General features: G+C 44.4%; 1 protein-coding gene across 9 annotated transcripts in view; it reads left to right on the top strand.

Annotated features, from left to right (window-relative positions):
* Window positions 1-16,529, top strand: part of NSMAF (neutral sphingomyelinase activation associated factor) — a 44,680-nt gene that overhangs the window by 23,995 nt on the left and 4,156 nt on the right. For 4 of the 9 annotated variants that reach the window (XM_065895705.1, XM_065895699.1, XM_065895702.1 and 1 more), the window contains 14 exons: window positions 853-961; window positions 2,950-3,126; window positions 4,156-4,235; window positions 5,126-5,216; window positions 5,315-5,378; window positions 7,330-7,381; window positions 7,480-7,600; window positions 7,971-8,102; window positions 8,817-8,859; window positions 9,170-9,333; window positions 10,780-10,879; window positions 13,175-13,233; window positions 15,402-15,469; window positions 16,230-16,297. In XM_065895705.1, the coding sequence (XP_065751777.1) occupies window positions 853-961; window positions 2,950-3,126; window positions 4,156-4,235; window positions 5,126-5,216; window positions 5,315-5,378; window positions 7,330-7,381; window positions 7,480-7,600; window positions 7,971-8,102; window positions 8,817-8,859; window positions 9,170-9,333; window positions 10,780-10,879; window positions 13,175-13,233; window positions 15,402-15,469; window positions 16,230-16,297 (1,328 nt within the window). Of the gene's footprint in view, window positions 1-852; window positions 969-2,932; window positions 3,127-4,155; window positions 4,236-5,125; window positions 5,217-5,314; window positions 5,379-7,329; window positions 7,382-7,479; window positions 7,619-7,970; window positions 8,103-8,792; window positions 8,860-9,169; window positions 9,334-10,770; window positions 10,880-12,245; window positions 12,260-13,174; window positions 13,234-15,401; window positions 15,470-16,229; window positions 16,298-16,529 lie in introns of those variants that run through there. The other 5 variants (XM_065895704.1, XM_065895700.1, XM_065895703.1 and 2 more) reach the window with 5 other exon arrangements.

Here is a 16,529-nt window from a genome sequence, read left to right as displayed (position 1 = left end):
AACTGGCATTGATTAAGTACCTTCTGCCTACTGGGCAATCTATGTACAATATTCGTTTATCAGCACCATCCCTGTGAGGTAGATGATACCCTACTTTACAAAGGAATCGAGACTCTAGGAGTTCACTCCCTCGGTTCCCTCACTAGTAGCGCTGGAAGCCTGTATCTGAACCTAGGACAGCGCTGCGCTTTCATCCTTTCTCTGTCTATTCCTGTCCCGTCTTGGCTTCACCCTCACAACATTCACACAGCTCATAGTTTTCTTAAAATAATTGCATCCTACTAATTAAATGAGTTATTTGATTATCAGTTTAAGTTGACATCATTATGACTTAATTTGTAAAAGAAAGCTAAACCTTTGTCTCTGAAGAAGATAGGTGGAGACGTGGATTAGTCAATTTTGAATTTCAACATAATAAACTCACAGATGCTGTCATCCTAAAGATCCTCAGGGTCAAAAGGGATTTTGTAAAGTTTAGCTGAGACACGTGTCTTGTCCTTATAAATCAAATTTATTGCTGGGGAATATGCATACAAGACCTACAAATAAAAAATGCAGGGGCTTCCCTGGTGGCACAGTGGTTGAGAGTCCGCCTGCCGATGCAGGGGACACGGGTTCGTGCCCCGTTCCGGGAAGATCCCACATGCCACGGAGCGGCTGGGCCCGTGAGCCATGGCCGCTGAGCCTGCGCGTCCGGAGCCTGTGCTCCGCAACGGGAGAGGCCACAGCAGTGAGAGGCCCGCGTACCGCAAAAAAAAAAAAAAAAAAAGCAAGTGTTTAGTTGAAAGGCTTTTGTACTTGCGTCACTCACATTGAGATACCGTTTGTTTAATTCTCTTTCTGGACTTGTAGGGCTTGGAAGTGTTTTGCACAGAAGATGATCTGTGTTCTGACGTCTACCTGAAGTTCTATGAACGTCAAGACCGAGATGACCTCTATTTTTACATTGCTACATACCTAGGTTTGGTGCTCACTCTTCATTGTATCTGTTCGCGTGAAGGTGGTTCAACTCCCGAGTAACTGGGATGGGAAGTGAGAGGAGAGCAATTCTGTATCTGAAATCAGCTCTCTGTGGTTCTACTTACTTCTCCTCAGTAACTACAGTTAGCAGAATGGCATACTGAAAATTAAGGGAAATATAAATGAAATTTGGTAATAGTTCAATCCTGTGTTTTAAAAACTTTTGATAAATATATTTAAATGTTTTTTTGTATCTTAACAACCCCCAAGTTGAATGGATTTTATAAGAATCCACCTAATTATTTTTATGCCCAGTCCTGTCTTATGTTAGTTTATGTAAACCAGGACTCAGTTTCTTCATGTGAGACAGTGAGTTACCCAGTCATGTGTCTGTGATCATTAATTGTGGTCTTAATCTCAAAGCCGGAAAACGGTACAAAAGGAACACAGGAACCTTGTATGCTCAGTATGGAACCGTAGGACTCAGTTTGCTTACAACTAATATTTCCTCAGTCTTCCATGGGAAATGTGAATTTTCCCACTTTCATCAGAGAGAACACCTGTATTTTTCTTTTCAAGCATAAACATGCTAAGTTGTATGGTTGAATTAAATTATTCTTGTTTTCAAAATTGCCAGGTGACTAGAATGGAATTTTAAAGAATCAGTGTTGGGATTTTATTAATACCATCTTAGTTTGCTGTTCTCGTGTGCAGTGAGGTCATCTATGAGATGTGTAGTGACTTATTCCCTTAGAAAAGGTTTTCTCTCAAGGAGGAATAGTTTATTTTCAATAAAGAACATATTTTACAGTAGGTTTGAGTTATTTTTTTTTCTTCTCACACTAAGCTGTTCAGTTTAACTTACTGCTTAAGTATAGCTTTGGTATAAGTGTACTGTTATCTCCTGCCTCCTGATTTAATTTTTTTCATTTAATTTTTCTAACTATAACAAGATGACAACAAAAAACTCAACTTTCATGGTGAGTCCTAAAATCTCAAGTCAAAAAACTTGCCATGGCCTAAAAGGTCTGCTTCTGTGAAGCGTCTGTTCTCTCTGAGTTCATTGCTGAGATGGTTCAGACTTTCTCTGAGACGTTCTGAGAGTGGAAAATCAGAGGATAAGTGTTTTGAGTTTTTAAGCCCTTTCCTGGTCGCTGATTAGAGAAGAAACTTGGCAAAGTGTATAAGAATAAATATTGAGTCAGCAAATGAGCTAGACAAGTTTGATGCAGCCAGTACAAAGCTGAAAGCAGAATTTTCTAAACAAAATAGAACAGTTGACTCATTTTACAGGAAAGTTATCACTGGTGCCACACCATCTGTGGTTCCATCTTTCCTGAGGTTATTTCTGGGGGCTCTTTCTGGTCCTTCTAGTTTGAGAATTCTGACAGATACTTGTTTTCTCCTTCAGCAGTTTCTATGCTTTTCCTGATTCCTCACTTGCATAAATAATACGTAGTCAGTGACAAATTAGCCGTAGTGTACCCCGCTTCCAGATCTGAAAGAAAACTAAAAGATTGTTTCGTTTTACTTTCATAAGAAATGGAGGAAATGAGCTTTTACAGATGGTCATGGCTTCTTAAAGGCATTAAAACTCAAGCACGTTTGGAAGGATTCTTTGTTAGCACATATTGTAGACTATATATAAATATTGCAAATGTTACATATATTACCATGTCATATTTACGTATTTGCTCCATACTTTCATATTTGTTTTATATCATATATTTCACAGATGTGATATGTTTTATATCATACATTTAATAATTTCCCTCCTGGATCTTGGAGATGCTTGTTCACACTTGACAGAACAACTCTTCGGTAAAAGCAAACTGTAGCCTACTTTTCTTGTTTTAAAATGTACTTTTCAAAAATGGGTTGACGGGTCGACACTGAAAAGCCTCTGTAGCGCCTTCACATGTTGAGTGACTGCTGCCCGCACACGTGGAGCTCAGTGTGACCCGGGCCTGCCCTCACCTGTCCCCCCAGAGCACCACGTGGCGGAGCGCACGGCCGAGGGCTACACGCTGCAGTGGCAGCGCGGGCTTCTGTCCAACTACCAGTACCTGCTGCACCTCAACACGCTGGCCGACCGCAGCTGCAACGACCTCTCCCAGTACCCCGTGTTCCCCTGGGTCATCGGCGACTACAGCAGCTCCGAGCTGGGTGCGTGCCACAGAGCCGGGCTTTTAGAGCAAAGAACACCTTCCCTCTTAGAACCACGTTGTGGTTCGTGAACAGAGTAGAACCCGTTTGATCTTATTACTGACGATGGCCCGTCTCCATGCCACGATACCGGATGGGTGTCATGGGAATGACGTGTGTTCTATATGTTTTCTCTACTGTGTCTGAATTTTTTTTAATTCTAAAAGTACTCACATACTTCTTGAAAGCCACACCCAGAAGACATGCATGGGATCTTCAGCCAGTGTTACCACTGCTACCAAATAAGTACTATGTTTTCAAATACTTAAGTTTTCACTTTGAAAATTGCGCCTCAGGTTACCATATTATTTTTCAATTCACATGAAAACATGTGATTACCAAACGTAATAGCTGTTCATTAAAGAACACTTAGAAAGTACTGAAACACTCAGAGAAGGAAATAAGGCGCATCAGTAATTACATTACCGAGACAGAACCATTTTAACTTTGTGGTATATATACTTCTTTCTCTCTCTCAAATTATTTTACCAAAAATGTGATTGTACTGTCATTTTATTTTGTAATGTCTTAAAATTAGATATTGTGAACACTGAATTACTTTTGACAGTTCGCTGACTGCACCCTTGTAGTTGAAAGAGGTAACAGATTTTCTAGGAATATAATTTATTTGATAATATCAGGTCCCCAGTTCTCAAATTATGCTGTTATCACAGAATAATAATATTCACTATAATTCAAACTTAAAAAGTAAATTTTGGTAGAATAATGGCTTTTGAAATTTATTTTTCGTTGTTTTACTTGGAATATAGTTTTTTTGTCAGTAGGTCTTCAAATTCTAACCTTTACAGCTATATTAATAATCATCAGAAATATTCATTCTAATGGATCTGTCTCAGTTTTTAAAAAGCTATTTATTATTTGGAAATAAATGTGTGCATGTGAATTCGTTCAGGGAGATAATGTTATTAAGGGTAAGCTTGTTTGCTTTATTTATTGTAAGTAATTTTTTAAAATTTCTTTCTTTTATAGATCTGTCAAATCCAGGAACCTTCCGGGATCTCAGTAAGCCAGTAGGGGCCCTCAACAAGGAACGTCTGGAGAGGCTGCTGGTACGTGGACTCAGGGATTCCTGGTGTCCAGGGATTCCCGGGAGCTTTGGCATATGTTTTGTTTGATTGTTTTTGTTGGTTTTTTTAAATTCACTCTGTGGCCACACCACACAGCACGTGGGATATTAGTTTCCTGACCAGGGATTGAACCCCCTTCCCCTGTGTTTTTATAGTACCTGAAACTCGTTTCTTCAAGACTTAGGGGAAGTATATCTGGAGAGACCGAAGTCTCTGAGCGTATTCTCTCTCCCTCTGCCCTCTGCCCGCTGCCTTCCTTCCCCTGTGAATTTAGCGGCTCACCATCTGCATTTCTGCTTACAATTCAGGAGGCAGGAAGCTGAGCCGATCACAGGTTCACCCATTTATTTTCACGAAGGTGCTCTCTGATGGACTGCACAAGAGATGCATAAAATTTCTTCTTTTCAGTCCTGCTCCGGCAGACATTGTTACCATGAGGCCAAACACACCAAGATACTTGTTGCAAGAATGCTGTGATTACTCAGATTTTCACCCCTTTTTTTTTTAATTTTTATTTATTTATTTATTTGCGGTACGCGGGCCTCTCACTGTTGTGGCCTCTCCCGTTGCGGAGCACTGGCTCCGGACACGCAGGCTCCGCGGCCATGGCTCACGGGCCCAGCCGCTCCGCGGCATGTGGGATCTTCCCGGACCGGGGCACGAACCCGCGTCCCCTGCATCAGCAGGCGGACTGTCAACCACTGCGCCACCAGGGAAGCCCCCCCTCTTTTTTATCTTCTCCTTTTCCTCTTTAGGAGAGAAATTAGGGGCTAGAATGTGTCCAGGCCACGATTTCCTTAGGCTTTTACTACTGGAGTCGGTTATTGTCTTCACAGCCACGCTCAGCAGGACTTTTTCTCTCTGTGTTGTAGACACGCTACCAGGAGATGCCGGAGCCCAAGTTCATGTACGGCAGCCACTACTCCTCCCCAGGCTACGTGCTGTTTTATCTGGTCAGGATTGGTAAGATTCCTCGCCGTCTCTCCCAGGGACACGTTATTTCACGTGGACTCTTCAGTGGTTTTGTGATCTTGCTTAACTCTGACTTTTTTCCCCTCTAGCACCAGAGTATATGCTGTGTCTGCAGAACGGACGATTCGACAACGCAGACAGAATGTTCAACAGGTTCGGCATAAATGCCTCACTTAGCACTTTTTAAACTTTCTTATTATGCAAATGCAATATGTTCTTTTCAAAAAACCAGATTTAAACAAAAATGGAAGGAAATGAATAACACCACTACAGTAATTGTTGTATGTATTCCTCTCAGGTTTTGTGTAGTCGTGTGTGTGTGTAAATGTGAGAACATATTTTATTTTTTAACATCTTTTTTTTTCTTTTTGATATTTGTTCAATTGTGTCAGTATTATATATATATTTTTAACATCTTTATTGGAGTATAATTGCTTTACAATGGTCTGTTAGTTTCTGCTGTATAACAAAGTGTATCAGCTATACGTATACATATATCCCCATATCCTCTCCCTCTTGCATCTCTCTCCCACCCTCCCTATCCCACCCCTCTAGGTGCTCACAAAGCACGGAGCTGATCTCCCTGTGCTATGCGGCTGCTTCCCACGAGCTGTCTGTTTTACATTTGGTAGTGTATATATGTCCATGCCACTCTCTCACTTCGTCCCAGCTTACCCTTCTCCCTCCCCATGTCCTCAAGTCCATTCTCTACATCTGCGTCTTTATTCCTGTCCTGCCCCTAGGTTCTTCACAACCATTTCTTTTTTTTTTAGATTCCATATATATGTGTTAGCATACGGTATTTGTTTTTCTCTTTCTGACTTACTTCACTCTGTATGACAGACTCCAGGTCCATCTACCTCACTACAAATAACTCAGTTTTGTTCCTTTTTATGGCTGAGTAATACTCCATTGTACATATGTGCCACATCTTCTTTATCCATTCATCTGTTGATGGACACTTAGGTTGTTTCCATTTCCTGGCTGTTGTAAATAGAGCTGCAATGAGCATCGTGGTACATAACTCTCTTTGAATTATGGTTGTCTCAGGGTATATGCCCAGTAGTGGGATTGCTGGGTCGCACGGTAGTTCTATTTTTAGTTTTTTAAGGAACCTCCATACTGTTCTCCATAGTGGCTGTATCAATTTACATTCCCACCAACAGTGCAAGAGGGTTCCCTTTTCTCCACACCCTCTCCAGCATTTATTGTCTATAGATTTTTTGATGATGGCCATTCTGACTGGTGTGAGGTGATACCTCTTTGTAGTTTTGATTTGCATTTCTCTAATGATTAGTGATGGAGAACATATTTTAAATAGAGTATTGTTGTCCTGCCTTTTGTACTTTATAGCCTTTTGTTAGATCTTAAAGTTTTCCCCGTATTATTGGATGTTCTTCAAAACGGTGATTTTTTTTAAAATTAATGTATCACATCCTAACATATGCCGTAATTTAACTATTTTAACTGTTTCTCTATGGTTGGACACCTAGGCTGTTTCCAGCATTTCATTATTCTAAATAATCTTGCTATGAATTGAATACAGTCCCTGTCAGTGTCTAAATAATTATTTTTTTTTATAAAGGTAATCTTTTCTTAGCCCCAAAAATCAGAATATGAAGAAAATAAATTTCAGGTGGCACCTGACCACACTGAGATAACACTCATTGTTCATCTTTTGGTCTGTGTCTTTCTAGTCTTTTTCTAAGCTCTGCACATGTCTGTTTATAATCCCTTTTTGAAATGAGCCCTTAAAATAACTGCTGATTTTTCATGTTTAAGCACCTGCCCCGAGTGGCCCTTCGATGAGGCCATGTATGGGGGAGGTCCCTGGCCTGGACTTGGGGACACCCCCCCAGGTCCATATCCCGACTCCTTGCTCACTCCCTATGTGGGCCCAGAGTTTTCTCTTCTGTGAATCCCCAGTATCCACATGAGCTCCTCTGATGGGGTAGCTCATGTGAATATTGGGGATTATGGATGAATGAGCGAGATGATGTCATTTAGGTAAAGTGTAGAATAGCACCCAGGCGCCTAGGAAGTGCTGCTGTTGCTGTTTCCATTCCCTAGATTTAAAATCAGTTGAATTTTTTTTCATATTTAGTATTGCAGAAACTTGGAAAAACTGTTTGGATGGTGCAACTGATTTTAAAGAGGTAAGCAGTTACCAAGCCAATGATTCACTGGGCTTGTGGTTTGTAACTGCTTTAAAAAATGTTACTGTTCTTTTTTTTTCTTCCCCTGAAACTTTCAGCTGATTCCGGAATTCTATGGTGATGATGTCAGCTTTTTAGTCAATAGTCTGAAGCTGGATTTGGGAAAGAGACAAGGAGGGCAGATGGTTGATGACGTAGAACTCCCCCCTTGGGCACGGAGTGAGTACCACCTTGGAAGTGTTGAATTATAGAAATTCTCTACTTAGTCGTGCAATTTCAGTATTATTATTTAGTTGCTTAGATTTTTCAAATAACAGTATAATCCTCTACCTAAATGAGATGGTAAAGTCTTATTCCAAATTGTAAGTATTCTATGAGTCTGTGATGTAAAACCATTATTATGCATTCGAGAAAGCTAAGTGTTGTAAAAATGGTTTTTGCCTCTCCGCCCAACCCCCAAAATTTATATTTTATATGATTGGGGGGGAGACTCATTAAGAAATACGTCCCTCGTGCCTGTCCCAGAAGCTCTGTCTGCATATGGATAGATGAAAGGAATGGGGTGTTTTGATCGAGTCTAACCTACTAGGTCCCGAGGACTTTCTCCAGAAGAGCAGAGACGCACTGGAAAGCGATTACGTGTCAGAGCACCTTCACGAGTGGATCGATCTCGTGTTTGGCTACAAGCAGAAGGGGAGGGATGCTGTTGGAGCCCACAATGGTGTGTAACAGTCACTGAAACTCCGTTTAGCGTTGGATGGAAACAAAAGCAACCCCCAGACTGAGCTCAGAGCAGCTTATTTCCTTAGCAGAAGCATCTTGTCTCAGTGGACGGTGCCTCCTGGCTCAGCGACCCCAGACTAGATACTGAATAAAAGGCGGGAGAGAAAGTGCTTTTGCTTTGCCGTGGTCCCAAGAGGTCTTGTGCTAGAGTCTTCTAATTTCAGCATGTGCTCTCCACCCCATTCCATCACTTTTACTGAAGCTCCATCAGAGTAGGGTGGGACGGTGTCCTTGGTTCCCACGAAAGCCCCAGAGTGTCTTTGGGACTGAGCCGAGGGAAGCCCGCGGTCGCCCTCTCCTCTTCGGGGCCGGTTCTTCCTCCGCCGGGCTTCTCAGCGTTGGCGACGGGGACGGGTGTGGACCTGACCCCTCACATGCCACACAGGGTGCTTTGCGCTCTCCTGGGGAGAGGCGTGCTGACCGAGAAGCACACTTGAGGTAGCAGACCGTCCCACGGCCGGTTGGATCGCTGCTCAGAAAAGATAATAGTTCAGCTTGATATTTACCCAAGCTGGACGTTATCAGGCTGTTTTGCAAAGTGAAAATCAGTTTCTTTGAATAATAAAGTTGTTGAGTTTCTAAAATAAACAGAGTGTATATTGTAACAAAACAGCACATCTTTCAATAGTGTTTTACGTCTCTTTTTTTTCAGTGTTTCATCCCCTGACCTACGAAGGAGGTGTCGACTTGAACAGGTATTTATATGTCAGTAAGGAGTTTCTACATGAGTACAAATGACCTCTTTGTGTAAATGATTAATGCAGTTATTTGATGATGTTAAGGTATGGGAATGTTACAGTGAATTCCGGCTTGCTTTCACCACTGTGTAAATTACCGAGCCTCAGAAATTAAAGATGTGTGATACGGTCTAGACGGTCCCGGCATGTAGCGTCTATTACTGTTTGAGGGTTAATCTCTCTCCTGTTGAATGCACAAATTTCAAGTGATGCAGATCAAGGAGCTTGCACCTAGAGGTCACCACGTGGTTTGTGTTCTGTCCTAAAGCATTGAGGACCCTGATGAGAAGGTAGCCATGCTCACCCAGATCTTGGAGTTTGGGCAGACACCAAAGCAGCTCTTTGTGACACCGCATCCTCGAAGGATCACCCCAAAGTTTAAAAGCTTGTCCCAGCCCTCCCGTTATAATGCTTCCACGGCAGATACTCCAGGTAAAGTTTGAAAAGAGAATAAATAAACAATGTGAGCACCTTCTGTTTCTCTTTTCTGATTAAGACGTTTCTGAGGATTCTGGAGAGAAGACCAATCATGAACCCTGGGCATCTTAGAGATGATTCTGTGTTACTGTCTCACTGCATTTCTCCTGCAAACAACCAAATCTTTTCTGTTTTTTTATTTGTTGTTTTGTTGTTATGCTGTTGTTTTGTTTAACTTTTGACCTTAAAGGAAATCAAATCACTTTTACTTTCTGGTAATTTAAAGAGACTTGGCAGTATTTTTCATTGTTGCTGTTATGTTCTTTCTTTTCTGAGGTTTGCCCAGCTGGTGTTTGATTCTTAGCCATTCTTGCGTTCTTGTTGATCCGCCCTGGCCGTGACTGCTGTAGCAGTCCCCGTCGCCCTGCTCGTTCCTGCTCTTTCCCAGGAACGACTTCCAGCGTCCTGACTCTCCTCTTCTGCCCCGACACGCAGATCTTGAATTCGGGGTGCTCTGTTTCCTTCATTTCTGTTTCCTTATTCAGTCATTTGACAGACATTTACAGAGTGTCTATGCCAGGTGCTAAAATGAACTTGACCCTGTGTCACATCTGGTATTTGGAAAGGGAGGAGAAGGTGCTCCCCTTCATCCAGTTTTCCACGTTTTACATTTCACATAGGACAGCCTCAGACCCCCAGGCTCCCAGGAGTCTGACACTGTATGGAACCTCGGGAGCAAAGTCGCTGGATTTCTCATTTTCTCCCGCTCTGCGCTCTGTCCCAGGAGTGTCCAGGCTTCTCGGGCCACACAGCTGGGCCTCTCGCGGTCACGTGACCCAGGGCTGGCCAGCAGCTCGTCTCTGGGGTTAAGTCATGAAGACTGGAGATTATCTCGTGATGCCCTTAAACCCGTGCCCTGCTTAGTCACCAGGCCCACCCACGAGGATTATCTTAAAAGGGAAATTGTTCCAGCCTTTCTTAAAACAGAAGTGAAGGGACTGGGGACTGCTTAGCTAGTCCTGTTCAGGAGCACGGTAGTAATTGGTTTCATCTCTTCTTCCTCTGGAAACCAAAAGCAAATGGCAGTGTTCTTAGGGAACTGTCCGGTTTATACAAAGATTGCTGACAAGGAAATGGTTACTCAGGGTCATAGTTCCTGAAGTTCCCAATTTAGGGGCGGAGTGAAAACTCTGCAAACACTGATAAAAGTATACAAAGACCCGCAGTATTCAAAGATACTTTTTAATCTTTCTCCAAATGATTGCTGTTTTATTTCGATGATGCACCTCATTCTTCTCCCTTGACTAACATGGACCTTTTGAAGCAGCTCTGTTTCAGTGGACGTTTTGCTTTCTTGGTTATTTGATTTTAATAGAAAATCTTGTGCCTCTGACGCTTGTCGTCGCCGACCCTGGTCAGAAATTTAGCTGACTGAGCTGCCATTTAACGTAGTCTCTCCAGGTGAAGAGTCTTTTGAAGACCTGACCGAAGAAAGCAGAACGCTGGCCTGGAGTAACATCACCCGACTGCAGCTCCACGAGCAGCACAGAATCCACAAAGAGTAAGAACGTCTCGGCCGCGGCTACGCACATGCTGGGGTCTTGGCCCGGGGGTCTTGATTGGTTTTAATCCCCCTAAACTGTCCATAGTAGTGAACAGCCACCAGGGGTCAGTGTGGCATAGGAAAGCGTGGCACAAAATGGGTGTGTGTCATTTCTGCTGTCGGTCATTCTAGAGCACGGGATGGGGTCTGCAGACAGCAGGCAGCTGTGTGCCTCTCAGAGAAGTACACAGCCCCTCCAGTCCTTGATGGTGGGAACCTTCGGGGAGGAACAGGATATGTCTTACCCACGTGTTGCATTTACTGATATTGTCAGGGAAAATGTATGTTTTTAAAAACATGGTAACAGATGTGTGTGTTATGCACACACAGAGAGAACATTGCAAAGTTCATTGCAGCACTCTTTACAGTAGCCGGGACATGGAAGCAACCTAAGTGTCCATCGACAGATGAATGGATAAAGAAGATGTGGCACATATATACAATGGAATATTACTCAGCCATAAAAAGAAATGACATTATTTGTAGTGAGGTGGACGGACCTAGAGTCTGTCGTACAGAGTGAAGTAAGTCAGAAAGAGAAAAACAAATACCGTATGCTAACACATATATGTGGAATCTAAAAAAGAAAAATAAAAGGTTTTGATGAACCTAGTTGCAGGGCAGGAATAAAGACTCAGACGTAGGAAATGGACTTGAGGACATGGGGTGGGAGGGCGAAGCTGGGGTGAAGTGAGAGTAACATCAATGTATATACACTACCGAATGTAAAATAGTTGGCTGGTGGGAAGCAGCCGCATAGCACAAGGAGATCAGCTCGGTGCTTTGTGACCACCTAGAGGGGAGGGATAGGGAGGGTGGGAGGGAGGCTCAAGAGGGAGGGGACACGGGGTCATGTGTGTGCATATGGCTGATTCCCTTTGTTATGCAACAGAAACTAACACAGTGTTGTGAAGCAATTGTACTCCAATAAAGATCTATTAAAAAAAACTAACAAACCTTTTCTTCCCCAAAATCAGGCTTGCTGTTGGCCCTAGAGGGGTCATGAGTGTCCCTGGTCCCCTGTCTGCAGGGCTAGTGATGGACTTTGGTGGGAAGGCTGGGGAAGCACTGACCTTGCTGACCCATCCTGTTCCAGAAAAGAAAACTCAGGGCCAGGGACGAGGCCCATTGTTCTGCTCCAGGGCCACCGACGTCCTGTCTGACGTTTGATATCACGTACACTTGGTCATGGGTGGAACGGAACGGGCCGGTCCCCGTCCGATCGGTGGCTCCAAATCAGAGCACAGCCTCCTGCAGAGCAACCCAAAGTCCCACCTTACTCGTTATAATTTGTCACCTTCTCTAAACGGCACGTGGAAAGGGGCCTTGTCACCCGAGGCAGTTGAAGACATGAGTGAACCTTTAAGAGAACGTGCTGGGACTGATACCAGTCAGGGTCCTTGGCCTCCTTAATCAATAGAAATTGATAAGAAGCCAGACAGGAGATTCAGGCAGGGCTTTACTGGGGCTCCTGCTGCCGTGGGGGGAGGGGAGTGAGAACAGACAGCAGGTGCCCTTGCTGGGCCCACGAGGCAGTGGCGAGCTGGTCCCCTCTTTGGGGTGAGGGCAGGGGTGTGTCCAGGGGTCGGCTGGAGCGGGGCTTAGGTGGCGTGCCCACCCCTTGGGTGGTGTGTGCAGGGGGCTCGGGCAGTGCCCTGCTTTTGCTCCCAGCTCTTCAGAAGTGGCAGTTGGGTTTTTTGGTCTTTTTGTATCTTGCTGCCCATAATTTGCCCCAGCTGTACACGCATGCAGTTATTTTCAGTTCCTTATAGTTTCACAATTTCTTTGTGTATCTGTTGCCGGAGGAGACGTTTGTCCGGGTGCAGGCTCTGTGGCAAAGGGTCCCCGGTCCCAGCCTGCCTCAGGACCAGACGGTGACATCGTCATTGGCCAGATGCTAAGTGATGAAGCGAGTGCAGTGACTGCTCGGGGGGCGTCGGTGGTTTGGGTGGCGGTCACCTAGCGTTACTGGTTATCCAGGGGGCAGACGTGGGCAGGCAGCCAGCCTTCGTGCAGAGTGGCCCAGGAGCTAAGGGTCGGGGTGTTTTCCGGCCGCAGGCGTTGTCAGGACAGAATTAGGAGTTGCCAAGCCATGACTTGCTAACGCCTGGTGGAAGGTGGGACAGGTCCCGCAGAACGAGCTGTGACGAAAACGATGACGGACACTTGGGCTGAATTAAGTCAAGGCCTTGAAGGAGACCGGTCTCCTAGCACGTGGTTGATGGTAATTTATGAAACCTTGTTTTCCAACAGGGCAGTCACTGGAATAGCAGTGTCTCGCAGTGGGTCATCTGTCTTTACAACCTCACAAGGTAGGTTTTCCTACCTGAAAGGGGGGTTACCTGGAATCACAAATGTCCAAGTTTCCTGACTCGGTCCAGGACTGTACCTTCATGTGCTACCTCCACGTGAAATAAATTTTGAGCAGTTAGTTTGTTGTGTATTGTGTAACATTCCACTGTGATGAGCCAGAAACAGTAATGAAGAATGCCTCCCTGTTGCTGATAAGGTTTCCCAGGATTTGGGGCGGGCGAGAGCGTGTGCTGGGACCTTTCCCGCCCTGAGGGCCGAGCCACACACAGGGCGATCGTCGCCGGCACGGGGCACACGTGCTGTCAGCTTTTCACGTTCGTCACTGGGTGTGTGCTTCTGGGTGTGGACTGGAGGATTTAGCTCGAAATCTAATTCACACATTGTTAATGTCTTACACGTTACCAGAGTCACGCAGAAGCCCTGCAGTGGCTGGTTGATGGGACTTGTAACTAGCTTGATGACACACTGGAACTTCACTGTTTTGATCCTACAAAAGGGCTAAGCGTCAAGCCTCTGCTGGCAGCCACAGCGCTGCCCTTCCTGGCCGTCTACACCATAAGTCGTTGTTTATCTCGTCCCCGTCGTCCCGTTTGAAGCCTGCTGACAGGCGCGCCGGGAGCAGCGGAGATGAGAAGCGAGTAGCTTAGCTGCCTGGTTTGGACAGAGTTCGTACCTGGCTGTGAGTGGCTGGCTACTGGCGCTTTGGTCGTTATTGTAGGAAATTCTGCTTTTCATCCATTAAGTTAAGGAAAGGTGCTGTCCAACTGCACACCTCCGGGTAAATCAGAGCTACTGCTCTCAGATTCTGGGATCGTGGCTTCACATCCATAGCGTCCTTCCTTTCTCTTTCAAATATGATCTCAGATTGCGTAAAACAGTTTTCCACAAAGCGCAGAAAATGATCCCACTGTGGACCAAAGTTGGTTCACGTGCGGCGAACACACGGGGCCACTCCGGGGTCACCGAGACGACGCGGTGGCATGAGTGAGCAGTCGGGCTTTGCCAGGGTTCCTGCCGGTGCTACCACCCGAGACGAGACCCTGACCTGTTAGCAAAGCCGGCATTCTTGGCTGGATTTGTCTGTCATGGTTTGTTAAATCCCCCTGTTCCCTGGGCTGGTCTGACCTTGTAAACCGTGAGTTTTACGAGCATCAGGGCTTTAACCCTCTGAGGCTTATTAAGCCTAGCACTTCTTTGTGAACTTGCCAAATAAGGGGGCACGGGGGATTCTTTTCAGTCAAAAGCTTTTGGTTTTTTTTTTGTTTCTTCACCGTTAATAACTCACGTTGCTGATCTATATGCATTTTTGTTTACACCTGCATTACTGACTTACGTATACCCTGACGATCACCCCAGAGCTACGGTTCTTCCTCAGAGGTGGTGTGTGTCCAGGCTTATGGGTGACCCCACGGGTGACCCCATCACCTGGGGGACCAGCTCTCAGCAGCCTCTGACGTGATTACCTCTAGTACGAGAGGGAACCTCTGAGTTTGAGAAAAGCAGCTTTACACACCAGGCTGGCTGTTTTCTGTAGGACGCCCCAGTGCACGTCTGCGTGTTGGTGTTGGCAAAAATTAGGTGGAAATACTAGATTTTACTATACAGAAGACATTACTTGAAGCTCATCTGACCTTTTATTTATCATGCTGTATGTTTTCAAATTAGGGACCGTAATGTTACATATTGCAAATATGGGATGTTCGGAGCACATTGTAATTTGCAGTCTTGTCGCTTAAGAGGTTTACCTTGATGCACTTCTAAAAGCTTCTGTTAGGCAAGGAAATTAAGAGCTTGGACATTGTAATTATTATTTAGAAAGTTAGTGCTTCTCTTCCATAAATGGTCATGCCCTACAAGGATATCACACCATAATTGGGCTATGTGAAAAGAAAAACACTGCCCAAATCTTTTTGTTTTCTTTAATATTAAAATTGCTCTTTTCTTCCTCTTTAGCTTCTGTCAGTAATTAGGCTTAAATCTGCCTTCGGTCATGGCTTTAAGTTGACCTCCTTGTTGTGGAGCCGCAGATCATAGAATTCCACAGACCATAGCGTCCTCGTCGGGGACATGACCCTCGGTCACCTCGCCTGTTACCTCTGCGTGTGCTGGTCATTTGTAAGGGTCAGGAAATCTTTCTTATATGTTTGCTTTGTCATTATTAAATTAGATTCTACCTTGAAGATGTTTTCCAAAGAATCCAAGATGCTACAAAGAAGTATATCATTTTCAAATATGGTGAGTTCATTTTAATTTCACATCAGTGTTACGGTGGAATTTCATGTAGCAGTTTGTTTTATATACACGCATATATGAGTTTGTTTCTTCCCAAACAATTGGGCTTATTTCTGTTCAGAATGCCTTAGATAGATTCCTTCTAAGCTAGAAATTTTTTCAGGCTGCCTCTTTCTCATGTTATCGTGGTTTTATCTGTAACCTAGAAAGTAGAATTCCCCTTAGTAAATCTTGCCTTTTTTGGAACTGTCAGACTAAACGTCTGTGTGCTGCTTACATAACTTAATGCATTTCTGAGTTGATAGGATACCTAATACTAGAAAATCAGTTTTTCTGAAAAAATATATTTTATTGTTAATGTAAAGCATCTGAAAGATTCTGAAATTCCCTAAAGACTTTTGGAAGCTTTCCTTCCCCACCTGAGTCTTGTAACCTCAGAGCTGGTGTTTGGATTCTTGAGGACAGTCCCCACCTGCACCCCTCGCGACTCACTCTGATGTGAGTAGGGGTCCCTCAGCCCAGGGCAGTGAGGACCGTCAGGCTAGGTCCTCATGCACTCGACACCCTTTTGACTTTCCTACATTTGGGAAGAACCTAGGCATCTGGAATTAGCCAGATGAAAAGAAACTTCATGAATGTGAGGAAGGCCAACAGTGAACGGAATTTGAGCATGAATTTTGGGGGGAACCTGTAAGATAGCTTTACCCCATTAAGGATTCACTAAGTTTTGTAAATTATTAATGTTGGATCATTTGTATTTCAGGCTTTGTCATCGTGTTTACTTTTACCAGGAGATGCCACTGTCGTAAGCTCTTCGTGGGATAACAATGTGTATGCATCTGCGCGGGCCCCTTCGCGATTCCACACGCAGTGCAGCTCCCCGTGTGGACGTGAAGCAGGAGAGGGCGGATCTCCCGTTGTTTGCAAAAGGGAACAGATGAGGACAGTTGGGTTTGGATGTGATTATCTCAATCTAGTAATTTCTCCAGTCGGACTCTATTTTCCAAGAAGTTTTTAAATTGAGGTGAAAACACAGATGAGCCAGACCTGGAAATTTCTAGTT

Source organism: Phocoena phocoena, chromosome 17 (assembly GCF_963924675.1).
Source record: "Phocoena phocoena chromosome 17, mPhoPho1.1, whole genome shotgun sequence".
Taxonomy (NCBI): Eukaryota; Metazoa; Chordata; class Mammalia; order Artiodactyla; family Phocoenidae; genus Phocoena; species Phocoena phocoena.
The sequence above is the reverse complement of the archived record's forward strand: the minus strand, read 5'-3'. Positions and strand labels throughout refer to the sequence as shown.